A 20,000-nucleotide genomic window follows, 5' to 3' on the forward strand; every position below is an offset into this window, starting at 1 on the left:
TGCATGGGAACTATGCACGAAACAAAAAGTTGATTCAGATTCTAGAACTGTTGCCCCTGCGACCCGACTACGGAGAAGCGTTTGAGGATAGATGAATGTACAAGTGAAAGTCGAGGAATTTTTAAATATGCCATGTTATTCATTAAAGAGCTATTCATTGAAGAGAACATTTAGTGATTTTTGTATTTTTTTCCCCAGCTTGTGTTGTGTTTATGAGGTGACAGTATACTTCATTAGACCCCTTGATGTGGTTTTTAGGTGCAATGTCTTCCCTTTTAGGGTTTCTTCCTGGAGGCTGAAACCTTCACAGTCAAACATGCCAATGAAAAAACTGTGATATAATGACATCACAATATCATCCCATCCCCTAACCCCTCCCCCTTTATCATACAACAGCTGTGGGTGAGGCTTCAGCTCAGGTGGATCACCACCCATCACCACCCACCAGGCAAACCAGGCATACTTAATGAACTGGTGGGAATGTCCAATAAAAATTACTTAACAAATACTGTAAACTTTTTTATATAATAATAATACCTGATGATCATGTTTTTAGGGTGGGAAAAACATCACGCCACTCCATCTTTAAGATAGTTTTGGAATTTTGCGAGAGTTTGTAGTGCTGCTTTTAGAAGGGGGGCGGCCGTGCGCAACATGCACAGACACACTATTATAGCATGCAGACGTGTAGCCTATTTAGAAACAGGCAGTGGTGTAAAGTAACTAAGTACTTTTACTTAAGTACTGTACTTAAGTACAATTTTGAGGTATTTGTACTTGAGTATTTCCAATTTCCAGTACTCCACTACATATCAGAGCCAATTTTTTTACTTTTACTCCTCTACAATTATTTGAGAACTTTAGTTACTAGTTACTTAGAGATTTTAATTTTGATTAGAAAACATACAGTAACCACTTCAACCCTATACATTTCGGCCATTTAAAAATACAATGCGTTGTGACGCATTGTGGGCTTGTAGATCTGCTATTTTCAATAGATTTTGTACACATTTTCAACTTGTGAAGTGGGACATTCTGCCCCCCCCTCCACACACCCACACACACACACTACCCCTGGTCTCCTTCCCTCGGGTAAAATCTGTTATACTTTAAATTCTTGTTTTGTCTCATTGTGTATCCGAGCATCTACTACAGATTTCTGCATTGACACATTCAAATCTGTATACTATATTCAAAAGGACATGCTTTTAAACATATTTCATTATTCAAAAGTACAAACCACAAAGCATATTTTCATTATTCTCAATGCATTGCCGTATATGGTCATTTTTGGACCTTCTATCATTCATTAAATATCAGCAATAGTGAAAATAGATGTACAAATAGCTCACACCAACGTGCGGTGTGCTTGTAGATCGGCTATTTTCACCATTTCAACTATGGCACGGACACTGTATCGTCTGAAACCTCCTCATAGTCAGAAACTGTTGCTTTTCACGAGTCAAATCCAAAAACAGTTGTCGAAACAGAGCTTGTGGATGTGCTACTGTATGACGCTGTAGTATAGTCGAGTAGGGCGCGCTAATTTACAGAGGAAATGAAAACACACCTTGGAGATAAGAGGTTTCTACCGTACACATGAGCACTGTGGCACCTTGGCCAGATGGCCCCCCGTAAAAACCTACTTAAAGAGATGAGTGAAGTGATTAAGAGTGTGTGCGTGTGTGTGCGCGCGTGTGTGTGTGTGTGTGTGTGTGTGTGTGTGTGTGTGTGTGTGTGTGTGTGTGTGTGTGTGTGTGTGTGTGTGTGTGTGTGTGTGTGAGAGAGTGTGTGAGAGTGTGTGTGAGAGAGAGAGAGAGAGAGAGAGAGAGAGAGAGAGAGAGAGAGAGAGAGAGAGAGAGAGAGAGATGAATCAATTAATTCAAGTCAAGTAAGGCGGAGATACCTGTATACCTGTAATCAGGTACCTACACTGGGGGCGACCCACATGGCTAGGGTTTTTGTTATAACTCCATTCGCCTGACAGACTACCGAAGGGGAGAGAGAGAGAGAGAGAGAGAGAGAGAGAGAGAGAGAGAGAGAGAGAGAACATTGAAACCCACATTTCAGCTGGACTCCATATATAAACTCTAAAGTACAATAACCTTGGCCTAGATATGTCGTTTAGCATCTTCTGAATACTCGGGTACACGGCCAACATGAAGAGCTGCCACTATGATTCACACATGATGCATGTAGACACCGGCTATAATAAAGAGCTAGAAATTGTATTCAGGCATGAGTGTGTGTGTGCGCGTGTGTGTGTGTGTGTGTGTGTGTGTGTGTTCTTCTATTTCTGTCTTTGTGAGAATGGAATGATAGAAGGATGACCCAAAAGAGATCGTTGATGTCTCCCAAAGGCCCAAACTAGTTAAAATAGCCGATTTACAAGCTGACAAGCCTTGTAGTGTTTTAAAATATATATATATATTAATGGACTTTCTCAGATTTTTGATGGGCACTAGCGGCGGCTAGCCCCTCCCAGCTTTGAGTGTTTGTCTAAACACAAACATTGAAGACATACTGTAAGTGAGGACGGAAATTGTGATTGGCCGGAATGAGATGATGTATGATGATAAGAGTGCCCCTCACTTGTAGTGGCGCAGAAGTAATAGTATTGGAAATTGGAAACACTCAAGTGAAGGACAAATACCTGCAAAATGTGTATTAAGTGCAGTACTGATGTGATATCTGAACGGACGTACCACGAAGGCGCAGACACTCCTCTGCGTGGATTCCCACTCGAAGCAGCTGTTGATGTAGCATCCGGCGTTGATCAGGAACATGACGCACCTCCGCACGCGGTTGAAGTTCTGCTGAAGCAGCTGGGAGGGAGGGAGGGAGGGAGGGAGGGAAGGATGGGGACAGAGACAGAGCCAGTGTTGTTTTTGTCGACTAAAACTAAGACGAAAAATGTTCGTCGATTACCTTTTTTTCAAATTTGCTGCCAAAAACAACACTGGGACAGACACAGCGTACCGGACGGTCAGAATCTGAACAACTATATTGTCACATCATCTGAGTTGTTTTTGGCAGCAAATTACTATTTTAGTTTAGTCATAGTCTTTGGACTGAAACTTCATTTAGTTTTAGTCACATTTTAGTCAGGTGGAATGTCTTAGTGTTATTCTAGTTTTAGTCGACTAAATGTCATAAGATTATAGTCGACTAAATCTACAGTTTATTTAGTCGACTAAAATGTATTTTGGCGGGCCTTGATGCCGTCGTAATGAGTGTTTTTACACTTTGCATTTGCAACCAAGTGTAAAATGACTTATACTGGATCTCTTGTCCACTAGTCCCTTCCTAACATTTTAATCTAGTTTTTATTTGTCGACGAAATTGTAGTATATTTAGTCCTAGTTTTAGTCATCGTAGCTTAGTTTTCATTTGGTTTCCATTCGTTTTTTGTCAGTGAAAAATGGTAGTCGACGAACATTTTTCGTCTTAGTTTTAGTCGACGAAAACAACACTGCATCGCAGGTTTACAGGAGTAAAACAGTGGCTGAAATGATAGTTTTCGTGCAAGCTCCATCGAAGAAGAGGACAAGGAGAAGTGACAAGAGAGAGATCAATAAAAGCAAACAAAGTATCTACATATTTACACATACTGTAGCACCGCACCGTAGTACCTACAGTACAGTATACTGTACATGATATTCTATGGACGTTATTTAAGGTGCGAGGAGAGAAAATAAAGTTTTATGGATTCTGGTGCAAAGTGTCAGCACGTGTCGACCCCATAAAAAGAAGAAGATATTTAGTACACTATTTCTACAACCGTCTGTGCTGCAGGTGGACACGGTGAAACCTATGATCTGAATCGTTACACGTTCTCTCATTGGACTAACTTCTAGTTTCACGTTCTCTCATTGGACTAACTTCTAGTTTCACGTTCTCTCGTTGGACTAACTTCTAGTTTCACGTTCTCTCGTTGGACTAACTTCTAGTTTCACGTTCTCTCGTTGGACTAACTTCTAGTTTCACGTTCTCTCGTTGGACTAACTTCTAGTTTCACGTTCTCTCGTTGGACTAACTTCTAGTTTTGCGTTCTCTCATTGGACTAACTTCTAGTTTCACGTTCTCTCGTTGGACTAACTTCTAGTTTTGCGTTCTCTCATTGGACTAACTTCTAGTTACACGTTCTCTCATTGGACTAACTTCTTGCCGTGAAATATTGGTGAAATTTAAGCACTTTCAACCCGGAGGCCATATATTTTGGACTTGTCACTATAGGTATAAAGCATCAAGGTTCAAGGTTCAAGGTTCTCAACTTGGTTCAAGGCTCTACAACGCTCTCTCTCTCTCTCTCAGCGTGATAAAGTTAAGTACAATCATAAGAGTCTCCCCGACGCCGTCCCTGATGTTTCCCCCTCTCCCCTGAAGGCTCCAGGCATTTGGCCATGCAGGGATGAGACAGATTTGGCTAGAACCGCTGTCTGCTGCCCGGGTTTGTCAAGCAGACATGGGGATTCGTACAGCAGCGGCGCGTGAAACGATGCGAGCGAGCAAACGAACACCAAACATCCAACCAGGTCACAGCGAGGAGAGGAGGAAGAGCGTCCCAGCGGACGGTGTCTCCACATCACTCCTCTCTCGAGAAGAAGAAGAAGAAGAATTCTGGGACAGTCCTGTGTTGCGTTTCTGTGTGTAGGGCAGTGGTTCCCAAAGTGGGGTCTGGGAACCCCCAGGGGTCCTTGAGGGAGATCCAGGGGGTCCCCAGCTAAATGGTTTGGAACCAAATGGACCCTTATGGGTCTTTAACTCTGAGAGTGTACAAATGAAACCAAATTGACCCGTAAATTAACATTGATCATACAATTTAAAATGGTGGGTCCCAGAGATAGAAATGCCATTAAATGGGGGTCCGTAGACTAATGCGTGCCAAACTGGGGCGTCCTTGAAATTAATCACTGCCAGAGCCCTAAAGATTCTTCTCTTATTATGGGGAGGTCCCTCGCATATATTTTCAAATGGGGGTCCACAGCCTAATGAGTGTCAATTTGGGGGTCCTTGACATAATAAAGTTTTGGAACCATGTGGTGTAGGGGACGAGGTGCACGATTAACATGCGTGTGATGTGCGTGTGCTCGTATGTGCGGTCAGTGTTTTTTGTTTTACTTTCTTCAGTATTTACAAATTTCAATACTTTTACATCTACTGTACATCTCAGAGGAAAGTATTGTACTTTTACTCCACTACAATTACTGTATATGAAAACTTGAGTTCCTTTGTGGATTTTGATTATAACAAAACACACTAACCACTTCAGCTGTATATAATTCGGCCATTTGAAAATAGCAGATCTACAATATGCCATTCATAAAATTGCTGCCCTAAAATGTTTATATTGTGTGTGTGTGTGTGTGTGTGTGTGTGTGTGTGTGTGTGTGTGTGTGTGTGTGTGTGTGTGTGTGTGTGTGTGTGTGTGTGTGTGTGTGTGTGTGTGTGTGTGTGTGTGTGTGTGTGTGTGTGTGTGTGTGTGTGTGTGTGCGTGCGTGCGTGCGTGCGTGCGTGCGTGCGTGCGTGTGTGTGTGTGTGTGTGTGTGCAGGCGTGTCATGCGTGTCATTGCCTGCGTGTGTGTCATGCCTGTGTGTAGTAGCGTGTATTCTCATGTGCACGCGTTTGGGAGTTTGAGTGTTTAGGGGAGGGTCACTCAAAGGGTCACACAAAGTTTTTACACGAGATGTGGAGAAATTATATTCCTTCTGCCTTCATGCATAATTAAGCTGCAGCCTTAGCACTGAACTGAATAATGACCGTACGGTGTCCTGGTGGGGACAAACATCCCCCTGAGGACTGTGTGTGAGTTACCCATTTCCTGTGTCCCTAACCATTCTCCAAATGCCTTCGAAATCAGCAGTTCTCAAACCTTTTCGAGCCTGCCGCTCCCATTTGTTGAAGAGACTAGAGATCTATACATTTTCAAATGATATTGTCATTATCCTTCAATTATCTATTATTTATACATGTTTATTTGGCTGAAATTGATTGACATTTGTAAATAGGTCAATACAAAAACTGCTACGAGGATAAAACCAGAAAAAGCACTAAGACTTAATTGTTTACATCAGGTAGAAAGTACAGTATAAGGAAAACGTGACAACCGTATGGAAAAAGGGGCAGCAGAACTGCGCTGCCCGGAGCAGTGTGGTAACCAGGTCTCCGCGTGCCAGGGAGAGAAAAGATCTAAATGTTTCAAACAATTTTCAAGATTTCTGGAATAATTATTCAAATATAGCAGATGTACAAGCTCACAGCGTACCATGCAGTGATGCGCTGTGAGCTTGTATAACTAATATTTCTGAGAACCCCTGTTCTAAATCCTATATACTGTATATATATATATATATATATAGGAAAAACATATGTTGCTGTACATAATCTTAAATCTAAAATGACACGGATGCTTTCTCGGTTTAAAGGGGCTAAATGCACGTTGTTGGCTGTGAGGACACACTGGGCTGTGTGTGTGCACCCTGGCAGGCTCACAAGTTGACAAGCACACTCCGTTCCTTCTCGTTGCTGTGACTTATTGTTATTATTATCATTACCGCTGTGATATTAATGTTTCATGTTCGGGGAATGATGCACAGAGGACCTCTCAGAGTGACTCCTAAAAACACCCCGACAAGACACTGAAACTTTACTGTCGTAATTAGAATAACGGGCATGAGTGGCTTTTGTGTGGCGTGCACGAGTGAGTGCATTCTTCCATGTCTCTCTCTGTCTCTTTTTACTTATTCTCCTCCCTTCATTTCACTGTCTTTTGATCTCTCTCTCTCTTCCCCCCCATCCAGCCTTCCATTTCACCTCTGACTCAAAAGATGACCCATGTCAGTGTCTCGCAATGATGATGTCACTTGGATTCTTTGGGGGGGATTTCCCTGTGAGGGCTCTATTGTGTGGGAGGAGCTCCCCTGCTGTCACTCATTGCCAAGCACACGCACTCACGCACGCACGCACGCACGCACGAGACCAAGGACACATTTTGTTGATGACCCCTGGGTTTGTGCTACTGCATTCTGTTCTCTGACATGCTGTTCTGTGCTATGTTCTTCTCTTCTATGCTGTGCTATGTTTGTTCTGTCCATCCGTCTCCGTAAAGTCATAAATGTTCCATAGATTATTGGTTCCCAAACTTTTTCATGTCAAGGACCCCCAAATTGACACTAAGTAGCCCGCGGACCCCCATTTGACAACATATTCCAGGGTCCCCCATTAGAGCAGATTTTTACGGCTCTATCAGTGATTCTCAACCCGTTTAATTTCAAGGACCCCCAGTTTGACATGCATTAGGCTACGGACCCCCCATTTATTGGCATTTCTATCTCTGAGACCCCAATTTATATCGCAAAATCAATTAGTTATTTTAACTCTCAAAGTTACAGACCCATAAGGGTCCATTTGGTTCCAAACTATCATTTACCTGGGGGGTTAAATGATACCCACTTTGGGAACCACTCCTATAGTGCTTTACAATGTGCGCTACGTCGACTCGTCGACACATTCGCACACCGAAATGTGTTGGAAATGGTTGTTATCCCGGATGTGGCTGAAGTAGCTTGATGTAGCCAACACTCTCGATGGGATCGGCAACAATGGGAGGTATGATTAATTCTAACGCGACTAGCGACGGGACCGCGGTGGGCCGTCTAACACATAATCTTTTCTTTGAATTGGACGGAATGATTTAGATCAAGATCAAAGAGCCTGTGGAGCAATGCGATCGGTTTTGATATCAACAATCTCCGTCCTTTTGACAATCTCCGTCTTGAGCGCTCGGCGTTACTAATTGATAGGGCGCAGAACTCCGTCCTGTGCACTCAGGGTAATGTAACTCTTGAGAGCGTAAAATGTGACCAAATGTACCCTCGCGGGTCCATTTAGTTTCATTGTTAGACGCTCTCAAGAGTTTGGTTACCAACTCTTCATCATTTAGCTGGGGACCACCTGGAAAACCCCTCAAGGACCACTGGTGGTCCCTGGACCAATCGACCATTGATTTAGCTGGAGCAGCTAAATGTAGCCAAAACACTCTAGAGCCGATCGACAACAACGGGAGGCATGATTAAATCGACCCCGACTAGCCCTATTTAAGCTTTGGCGCTTTGAAAATAGCAGATCTACAAGCTCACAAGATTGTATAGATCTGCTATTTTCAAAAGATTTGTATTCATTTTATGCATAATGATACCTTGAAAAAGTAACTTTCTTTTCTTAAGATATTTTTTGCCTGCCTTTATAGATAGCTTGAAAGTAGACTGATAGGACATGGGGAGAGAGATGGGGGGGGGGGGGGGGGGTCGGAAGACACGCGGCAAAGGGTGTCGGGATCGGGAGTCGAACCCACGGACAGCATCGGGGAGCACAATGAGTACTTTAACTTTTTGTACTTTAAGTAGGCCTATACTTTGAGCTCAAGTAAACATTTTGATTATCGGACTTATTACTTGTATATTATTACGTGTAAAATATTTCCATATTTGCAGTATTAACATATACGGCAACATACTTGTGAGTACTTTTCTTCCCCCACCACTGTTCACATGACATGTGAGATCCAGGCCACAGTCTCTCATCCATCCCTCCATTCATCCGTGTCTTTGTGGGGCCCGGGCCGGCCACACTGAGAGGCCTGACAATGAAGTGCAACAGCGACGCAGAGGGCCCACTATAAGGACGGCCAATCTACTTATGCACCCCACAACTGACAACTTGACATTTCTATTCACTGCTAAGAGGGCAGAGAGAGAGAGAGAGAGGGGAGGGAGGGAGAGAGGGAGAGAGGGAGAGAGAGAGAGAGAGAGAGAGAGAGAGAGAGAGAGAGAGAGAGAGAGAGAGAGAGAGAGAGAGAGAGAGAGAGCGCGGTGGTGGTAGGGCTGTCACAATTACAACATTTAAGTTGACAATGAATTGTCACGCAAATAACTTAACGTAATTCATAATAAGTTCGTAATGAAGAAATGCACAGGGCAGATGACAACATAAACTTGAATTTGAAATTATCCTCATTATTTAATAATTGTATACGTTCTGACCGTTTTTCTTTTTCTTTTCTTTTTCGGCCCGACACAGAACCGGATCATGAACCGGATCACGTTAGATTAGTTAGATCAGGGAAAATCTGTAAAATGTCCACAGTCCACCCATCTGAGTCTGACGACTTAAAACAACGTGTTGGTCAGATAATGGGTGGGTCACGTGCATGCACACCTGTCCACTGATTATCTGTATCACAATGAAAACACATTGCTCGATGTTTTGAAGAAAAAAAACATGCCATGTCATTTTGTTTTTATATATTAATGTTATTTAACGGATAGGTTGAATGCTTGATTCCGATTGGTGAATCGCTGAATTCAGCTGTGTGTTATTTCTGGATAATGACACTCTATAACAGACTGCTGTCTAATCAAAGACTCAGAGCATCTGGCTGCGCTGCTTGGATTTTATGCTGTAACCAACATGACAGCCAAAACACACAATTTACAACTAAGCGTTGCTCCTCACTTGAAGCGGGGTGCACGCGGGGTGCATGCGCAGATACCACACACCAAAGTTCCGACATGCGGAAATCACCCGTCGACTAAACTACTAAACTAAATACATATTAGATGAACAGTGCAAATATAGTAATATATATACCTGTTTAGACACCCTGGGTTCATCCTCGATGTATTTCTGCTCCAGGGGATTTAACGTTCTCAGCCCGGCCTTCACCTGCGGAAAACACAACAAGTTTCAACAAGCAAATTGCTAACGGTATTAATTATTATCATCATTATTACTAATTAACGAAGGTTGAAACGGAACGTGGCATAATTAAAGACATAAGCCTGTGACAACAACATGTATTAGTAGGGATTAGTTTGACAAATGCATGACTGTTTGCTTTTTGCCTATATTAATGCGTACAGTACAGTACACTACAGTACAGTACACAGACATTACATATGCCGAGATATGAAAGTGAAATGGCAGCGCATGCACCCAGGTCAGAGGGAGAGAGAGAGAGAGAGAGAGAGACAGAGAGAGAGACAGAGACAGAAAGAGATAGAGAGAGAGAAAGAGAGAGAGAAAATGGCCGCAATAGGATGCAAACAATGACAGCGAATAGGCGAACAAAGGATGCTGAGAGGGAGTCTTCGATAATTAAAGGCAAAGCGAGGATGGGAGGGGGCAAGGGACGAGATGGAGGCGAGGGGGGGGACAGAATAAAGACAACAGCACTAGGGAGGGAGAAGACTGCAGAGAGAGGGAAGGTTGGGAGGATGGGGGGGTGGGAGTTGAGGTGTGGGGGGGGCATAAAAATAAGAAAACTGGGGGTGGAGACAAAAAAAAAGAAAGAAAGACTTACAGCATTAAAAATCACGTCTATTTCGAGAACGATGACCCCTTTTGTTGGCCCTGTCAGCTCCTTGCTTTTCAAGGCGTACATTTTGCGTTCTCCATTTTGGATCTGTGGGGAGAGAGAGAGAGAGAGTGAGAGAGAGAGAGAGAGAGACATGACAGGCGTCTGTCTGGCGGCAATACCCGGCAGAACGGAGCTCTCCCCGGGTCACCTTTGAACCCCAGGCTGCTTGGCGCTGACAGGGAGCCCAAAACAACTGTGGCAACTGTGACAAGTACCTGTTCATTACCCAGGCTGTGCTGTAGCACCGGCCCTGTCAGGAAGAAATTAACCATCATGGGGAATCACAGGCGGCGCACAGCACAGCACAGTGCCGAGACGTACTGTATGAACACTGTTCTCTCTGTGCTCTATATATATATATATATATATATATATATATATATATATATATATATATATATATATATATATATATATATCGTTGATGTCGGAGGGAAACCACCTAACTCCATTTTTTTGGTTTTTGATAATTTTTTCCTTAAATCACTGCTATTGAACACCTTTATGTCTGTGTGTTGGTTACAAAAAATTGAACCAATGAAAAGTAGTAAAGCGCGCTTTGGAAAAAAACCCATCTTAACTCCATTGGAGCATCAAACTGTCTGCTAAAGCAGCTACCCCCCCATGCAAGAAATTGACAATATAATAAATTCACAACGCCAACTTTGACGAGGCAGTATCAACGTGTGTATATGTAAACGTGTACAGTATATGTAAAATATAATGTTTTCTTAATTTACTGGAAGTTTTACATTTTACATTTCCTGAAGATTTTTTTGTGGATATTTTAACTTTTTGTGTTATTTTTCCCTCGCAAATTAACACCAAATCGCACTACAGCGTCACTCAAAAGCATCACAAGTAGCAGATCTGCAAGCTTGATTTCCAGCTTGTAGATCTGCTACTTTCACACTGTATGTCTATTTACAGTATGGATACAGAAGTAGGCTAATATCAGCAACAGAAACTCTTTGTTATTTGGTTGCATCTTTTCTTTTCGTGTGCATCATTTCATATCATCTCTCATCCAGCCCTCTTGTATTCTCTCTCAACGCCTCCCATCGATCTCTTCTCTATTGTTTCTCTTCGCTACCTCTCTTCAGCTGTTCCTGTTTTTTTTTTTTCTTCCGCCACTGTTTTTCTCTTATTATTTACCAGCGTCATCTCTTTCTTTCTTTCTTTTTTTCTTTTGGTGGAAATAATAAACAACAGTCTCATCGTACTGATGCAAGCTGCGGTGGGAAAGAAATAAAATAAATAACATGTTCTTTTTTAAATCCTATACCACCTTTTTCCCCCCTTCTTCTTTCCCCGTTCCTCTGTACTCGGTCTCTCAAGAGAGGGTACAGTAAAAATGCCGTAGGTTTAAAAATAACACGGTCATGTATCACTTGACTCACGTTAAGTAAAGGTATGGCTACTTTCCCCAGGAAATCTGCACTCCTGTCTCTGTCCTCATCGTAAACGGTCACCTCCAGGACAGAATGGATGTCCTTCACGTTGCTGCAATGACAATGGCACAAAACACAACCTGTAACTATAAGTACATTATATCTATCTATCTATCTATCTATCTATCTATCTATCACTGAAACTGATTTTATTGTATATTTGGATCCTCATTTGCTACAATAGCAGCCGCTACTCTTCCTATGGGGTCCGCACAAAACAATCTGCGTTATATAAAAAAAACGTAAAAATGCAAAACAAATGTTTAAAAATCAATCTCAATATACGGTGCAATAGCTCTTAAAACCCGGGAAGGCATCGTGTAATCTTTTTTAGATATATGCAGATACTTGTGTGAGAACTACTGATTTAGAAGGCATCTGTAGAATCGGCCTCAGGTCTCATTGGGCCATTAATGATACCTCGAGCAACAACATGGTTACAATGTCATATGAGAGAGACATTAGGACATTGCAGTAAGTAGGCTGTCTGTTGGAGACAGGCTGATATGATGTTTTGAAAGGGGTGATTAGAAACCACACCCCTGTCTAACCACACTAGTCATTTAACTCTGAGAGTGTAAAGAATTATGTATTTATTAATGGGGAAGCAATTATGCATTTGCAACCAATAATAACTAGTGAGTTGATAAAGTCATTTCTTAAACTGGTCACTTTTGTATTATGTAATTCTGATTCTGATACTGTATATTATTATACAGTACACATTGTTGATTAAACAAACAAACACACACACACACACACACACACACACACACACACACACACACATAATATATATATATATATATATATATATATATATATATATATATATATATATATATATATATATATATAATTTAATAAAAGGAATCAATAAAATAATGTAGCTCTTAGTATAGATCTATTTCACTCAAAATCGACAAGTAAATTATGTCATTATTTCAAAATAAGTCAAATTAGTTAAATCAATTGTTATTTTTGTGTGCAATAGTAAGTAAATGTTTGCCAGCAAAGTTGCGGAATGTGTATTGCGTGCGTGCGTGCGGATGTGTGTGTGTGTGTGTGTGTGTGTGTATATTATTAAGCCACTCACAAGACGAACACCTTGTTCCAGTCAGGGTTGAGGTTCTTGTAGACGGTGTGTGTCTGCAGCCGGTCGTTGCTCAGCTGCACCACACAGAACGGGTCACTCTTACCTGACAGAAACGAGCACAAATCACACGGAAATGTTAACACCTTTTTGTTCTTATTGAACTTTTAATGTTTGCTATTTTATGACCTCTTCCTTCAACCCATTATTAAGACCTGAGGCCAATTCAAAATAAGTCTTCTAAATCCTAACCTTTTTCTGAGCTACATCAGTGGTTATCAAACGTTTTCATGTCAAGGCGAAGGCGGACCCCCAAATTCATATGTATTTGGCCGCGGACCCTCCAGGGACACCCAGGAAGCAAAGATTTGAGTAAAAACATTTATCTTTTTTCACAATTTTAAAAACATAATTGCAAGGTCATAGCTCAGCACAAAGTGACGTGCTATGAGCCTGTTTATCTGCTATGTTTGAATAGCCAACCAATGTGCTTTCAGATGTGTTCTGGTTTTAATGGATCAAAAGGATTCCATATATATTTTCTTGTACAATAACTAGTACCCTAGTACAGTGGTTCCCAAACTTTTTCGTGTCAAGGACCCCCAAATCAACATTTATTATAGGCCACGGACCCCCCATTTGAAAACATATGCCAGTGAACCCGATAAGGGAGGATTTTTATGGCTCTATCAGTGATTCCGAAGCCTACATTATTAAATTCATGGACCCCCAGTTTCACAGGCATTATGCTATGGACATTTCTATCTCTGGTACCCCAATTTATATTGTAAATCCACTGTTAATTTAACTCTGAGAGTGTACAAATGGAACCATTTGACCATACACAAAATAGTGAGAACCACTGATATAGAAGGCATTTGTAGAATCGGCCTCAGGTCTTCGAAAAGCGAATATCCATAATATACAGTGAAATTCAAACACACGCCAACACACCACAGTTCCATGTTCACGTGGTTTGTGAGGAGGTCCAGGATAGGAGAGCTCAGGCAGGCACAACCACCCATCCCTGGACGATTGTAACCCGGTAGCCTCCCGGCTACGTTCCAATCCCTCGCACGGAGGCAGAGAGATAGCGTATATATATACAGCATCCTTCCCTTATAGCACACATGACAGCTCCAATAAGCAGTACTTATCAGCTACTGCGACCGGTGTGATACATTCATTTTAGCCTCGCTGGCCCGCCATATATCACACGACACTATATCAGCGCTACACCTGCTAGCCATTTCCATCAACGAACGCCACCCTGGGAAAACGTGACTCGGACAACTACGAGATAAGCTGCAGGACAACTCTAGTCTAGTCTAACCCCCCCCCCCCAGAGGGGCAGAATGGGGGAAGGAGAGAGATGCAGAGGGATGGGGAGGGGGAAGGAAAAATGAGGACTTTGGGGAAGGACAGAGCCGAGAAGACGGCGGGTTGTGTGGAACAGAAGGCCACAGAAGTTCAGCGTATAGAAGATAAAAGAGCATTGAAATGTGTGGGGGGGGGGGGATGTTAGAATCGCGGCTATTGTTTGGCTATTTGAAGCACGCAGACGGCAAGACTGGAACGGAGAAACAGAGACGAGAAAACTCGCTGGTTTTATACCAGGACGTCTTCGAGTCATTAAATTGGTTTTAAGGGGTTGATCTGATGTCAGAAATAATCCTCTTTTTTATATTTCCTTTTCTGTTATGTAAAAAAAACAAACAATATATGGTTAAGATGATGGAGCATACCGGTAAGAATTAAAGTGATAATATCTATGTGTGAAACATTATCTCTTAACGTTGTTGTATTCCTGTTGTTTTTTTTGTAGAGCAGAAACATGATAGCCATCTGTGGCTATCATCGGTAGCTCGGACCACCTGCGGCCAAGCTGAAAGCTGAAACACATTTGCATTTTTAATTGTGAGGATATGGGTGGGGGTGGGGGTGGGGGGGGTGGACACACATGACGCAACGTACTTCCGCTTCATATCGTCGCTGTAGGGCAGAAACCTCTTATCTCCATATCTTTCCCTTTTTTCCACATATTTTCCCTACTTGATTATCCCATTCTGACCGGGCACCCATTTTGGTGTTAGCATCATGTTATGCTTTACCTATTGAAAAATAGCAGATCTACAAGCTCATATCGCGCCACCGAGTGGCGCGATACGAGCTTGTAGGTCTGCTATTTTTGAAAAATTCGAAGAACGACTGACATTTTTTTAATCTGATCTCAGGTCAGAATGGGTTCATCAGACCAGTGTGTGTCCAGTGGAAACCTCGTATGAATCTGATCTCAGGTCAGAATGGGTTATACTACAGCGTCACACAAAAGCATCAAAAGTAGCAGATCTGCAAGCTGGAAACGTGGTGCGGAGCAACGTGTTGTCTTACACATATACATTACACTCCCATTGACAATGAATGGAGAACTGTACGTCATAGTATCGGAGCAAATCGGCTTTACTGTGTCTATTTTTGTCTTACACAAAACATTAAATTCCTATCGACAATGAATGGAGAATTTTATGTCATAGTGTCTGTGCAAATAGGCATGGTGTTTATTTTACGTCATGATGATGTACGATGATTCTTTTAATTCAAATTAATTAATAATGTGAGGTTTCCACCCGACCGAGGCGGTATTATGCAGAATAAACGGCGAGACGAGGCAGAGAACCCAGTGTGGAGGCTTTTTAATTGGTGTATAGAGCCCACACCGTGCCAACGAGATGAATCTGGTGTGTCAAGAGGATTTTACTACAGACCATACATAAGGAATATGGCTCATTATGTGAATCACAAACTCATTAATGCTAATTGATTCCAACAAAACTTTTGATTCGGAAGTTAAGACTGATTATGTAACTGGGTAAAAGAGATGGCGACGTAACCACAGGAGTCGTATCTCCCGAGACCGTAATAATCCAAACCAGCGATGGCCTATATGTAGCATGTACTGCATATCATTGCGGTCAGGCTGAAACCTCTTATCTCCCTATTTAAAAATTCTAGCAGGATATTCGTACCCCCCCAGCTATGGGACGTTATTTGCTAGGTACGTATATCTACGTACCCCCTCGTATACTCCGTGTATATAATGGTTGAGCCCCAGAGCAGCTTTTAACATTGATCCGGTTGCTATGCAACGCCTCCCGTCACCACCAGCTATGGGACGCTACAGCTCCTCTCCATTTATCTTGGGTTCAAAGCAGGATTTTCAAACCTCCATAACTCCGAATCTAAGAGCGTTGTCCTCTATGTGTGTAATATGTTTTTTTATATATTTTAGTTGTGATGCCATGATCATGACCAAAGACCTGTCATGAAAATGTGGTCTCACTTCCTTCCTGGACTACAAAGTCACACCTCCATGCAGTCCACAAGGAGGGGAAGTGCACTAAAGCATTATGGGCATCGTAGGAATTCAGCAATCCAGTCAAACCCTAGTCAAACACAGACTTCCTGGCCACATAGGCTGCAAATTTCAAATTGTGCTACAGTTATCTACTACAAATACGATTAAAACATTGAGGGACAGTTTCTTCCAGCGGTGAAATGTCCCTTTAACTTTTTGTGTTAAAGTGGAACATTATTTTTTGTAAATGAATGCCCTTCATTTATAATACTACTAAACCGTCACAAAATATATCCAAAATTGCAGATCTACAAGCTCGAAACGGGGCGCGTAGCGACGCCCTTTGAGCTTGTCGATCTGCTATTTTGGCTATTTTTTTAAACTTGGATCCTGAAGAGTAACAGTTTCGGGTGGAAAATATTATCTGTTTCCACACGAACAGTTCACATACAGTACAAATCATCACAGTTCAGTACACTGACTGAAGCGACTGGGACCACCCCAACCATCCCTCCACCATAACCTCCAGTCCACATGAACTAAACCGCTATGTCCAAAATGGTTACTTTTCAGGAAATGGAGAGAAAAAAAAAAGAACTTGTGGTTCCTGCAATGTATAGTTATTATTACATCACAAGCTCTTGTTAAAGGACCACTTCGCCAATTTTCAACCTATCTGTTCCTCACTAATGTTCACGAAAATACCACAATCTATGGAAACTAAAAAAGTTCTGGTGAAACAGCACCAACTGTCATTTTGTTCCAACTCCTTTCCCCCAGTGACGAATATATTTGTCCCTGTGTGTGTGTGTGTGTGTGTGTGTGTGTGTGTGTGGCCGTGTGCGTGCCGTGTACACGTGCATGTGTGTGTGCGTGTGACACACGCACTTGTGATGAATGTCTGCATATGTGTGTGTGTGTGTGTGTGTGTGTGTGTGTGCCATTGATCGGTGTGATTTTCTTCAAATGTTGGGACAAGGGCAGGACATGTGGTACACGAGCTAAGTAAATGTCACGGTGATCAATGGTGGAGCTATAGCCGCGCGCCTGCCTTTCATATCTGTGTGTGCTGTTGTACTGCCCCATTGAAGTGCACGCCGTTTGACGAGGGTATTGGCAGCTCTGACACACTCCACACACTACAATGTCTTCATACACGGAATGATACACTGAACAAGCACACACACACACACACATGCATGCGCACATGCACACGCGCGCGCACATGCACACGCGCACGTACTCACGTGCACGCACACACACACACACACACACACACACACACACACACACACACACAAAAACCTGTAAATATTTGGGTTATCAAATAATTATGATTGTTTAATATGATTTGCATTTATTTATTCATAATTTAAAGTGCATTATAATATATATTAATTGAATTCATACTTTCTATTACTGTTACTTTCCAGGATTCGCATTGAAAAAGAGCAAAAGTCGCAAATCGCGTCGCTTCGCTTTTTGAGCTTATAGATCTGCTATACTTCTGATGCTCTTGTGTGAGACGCTGTAGCGCGATCAAGTATAGGGCGTTAATTTACAAAAACACATGTGCTTAATTTGGAAAAAAGCAATAAACTTTGAGTCAAAGTTAAGTTAAAGTGCCAGTACATGCATACAGTACACTTTATGTATACAGTACACACAGTACACTGTGTATATAGAGTCTAGCTCAATTTTTTAATATTGCAATATTGCAGTTTTCCCATTCAGGACGGGAACCCCTTTTGGGCTTCTTGTTGCTATGTACAGTATATTAGCAGGATAATATGTTTGTAATTTTGTTAATATCTGAAAACTTTCAGAAAACTTAGTTCAGTATTTTATAAAGGCGTCAGTCATTACACACACACACACACACACACACACACACACACACACACACACACACACACACACACACACACACACACACACACACACACACACACACACACACACACACACACACACACACACACACACAACCCAAAAAATATCTTTTTGGGGGTTTTTTTTGTCCCTCAATAAAACAGCAGGCCCCGCATGTCACCGCGGAGAGCCAGTTGTCAGCAGTGATGAACTTTCACCTCATTGGCCGCTGTCACCAGTGGCGGCTGTCTCGGCCAATTAGACGCTCCGGGTTTGAGTGCCGCTCACTCGCCCACAATCGTGCAGGTAATACCCCCCCACACACACACACACACACACACACACACACACGTGTACTAAATCACGCACAGTTCCATCTCTGTCTACATTAACCCATTAAGAGCTGAGGCCCGATTCTACAAAATGTCTTCTAAAACTGTTTTCTAGAAAACCAATGTTGCAAGATCAGTGGCTCTCACACCGTTTCATGTCAGCGATGAACGATCCCCGAAGTGAGATGCATTTTGGACACGTCCATAGTGTTTGGAACTACACCTCCCAAACGGAACAGAAGCTGCCATCATGTCTTCGTCCTTATATATATTTAGAAAAATATCTCATACATTTGACTTTGAAAAAAAAACTCTGATAAGCAGCAAAGCATATTCTTTGATTATTTTTGAGGGGCACTAGCCCCTCCTATATCCAGCTTTTAATGTAAGTTCACAAACTTTGTCCTACACAAAACATTAAATTCCCATTGACAATGAATGGAGAATTTTACATCATAGTGTCTGAGCAAATAGACATAGGGCTGCATTTTCGTCACCACTAAACCTCTCATCCCTAAACTTCTTTGCCTTTTTTTTTACTATTTTGAATCTACATTGACACGTTGTGAGCTTGTAGTCTGGCCATTTTAACTATTCAAAAATGTTTTGCAAAATAGTAATAAAAAAAAAGGCAAAGAAGTTTAGGGATAAGGGGTTTAGCGGTGACGAAAATGGAGCCCATAGTGACTATTTTACGCAACGATGATGTGCGATGATGAGAGTCCTTCACACGGGTGTGATTTTTTATTTATATTAGGACAAATTTGCGTGAAGCATGCAGAAGCAGGTATAGGGAGGCGGCGTCACATCTGTTTTATCCTGGGATCATTTCCTGAGCTTCCGTTGCTCCAGACTGTATGAGGAAGCAACACGTCTGGCAGAGTGCCATGGAGGAGTCTGTACACATAGACAGTGCAGACATGATGATGGGGTCAGCGTTGGTTGTGGAGCCTGATGGCCAGTGTTGATTTTGTTAGTTTAGTCATCATAGCTTGGTTTTCATTTAGTTTCCATTTAGTTTTGTCAGTGAAAAAAGGTAGTGGACGGACATTTTTTGTCATAGTATTAGTCGACAAAATCAACACTGCTGTTGGCTACTACTGTAGGTACAAACTAATTTACAAAGGACTGGTCAGGTGTGGATGGAGAGAAATGCCTGTAACTCATGGTCAATGTCGAGCAGAAACCTCATATGTCCATATTCTCTCTAGTAACAAAAAACATCTACAATCTACAAGCTCAAAACCATGACGTCGCAATTTGAATCCTGAAAAGTAACAGCTTTGGACATATGGGGTGTTCCACCCGACAGAGACGTAATCATAGTGAGACTGAGCTAAAACTGTGTATGTGTGCGTGCGTGCATCTGCGTGTGCGTCTGCGTGTGTCTGTGTGTGTGTGTGGACCTGGTGTGTGTGCGTGCACCTGCTGAATGGTCTAAGAGTATGGCATCCACTCAGGGCCTGCCTGACAAAGGGG

The 20,000-nt window shown here is 42.2% G+C and overlaps 1 protein-coding gene across 1 annotated transcript in view; it reads right to left on the reverse strand.

Annotated features, from left to right (window-relative positions):
• Positions 1-20,000, reverse strand: part of mctp1a (multiple C2 domains, transmembrane 1a) — a 216,046-nt gene that overhangs the window by 82,128 nt on the left and 113,918 nt on the right. Inside the window, exons 10-13 of the mRNA XM_080764938.1 lie at positions 12,966-13,068; positions 11,819-11,921; positions 10,362-10,463; positions 9,650-9,724 (exon numbers count right to left, since the gene is read on the reverse strand). Of these exons, the coding sequence (XP_080621064.1) occupies positions 9,650-9,724; positions 10,362-10,463; positions 11,819-11,921; positions 12,966-13,068 (383 nt within the window). The remainder of the gene's footprint in view (positions 1-9,649; positions 9,725-10,361; positions 10,464-11,818; positions 11,922-12,965; positions 13,069-20,000) is intronic.

This window comes from Protomyctophum bolini, assembly GCF_963924005.1.
Source record: "Protomyctophum bolini genome assembly, chromosome: 6".
NCBI lineage: Eukaryota > Metazoa > Chordata > Actinopteri > Myctophiformes > Myctophidae > Protomyctophum > Protomyctophum bolini.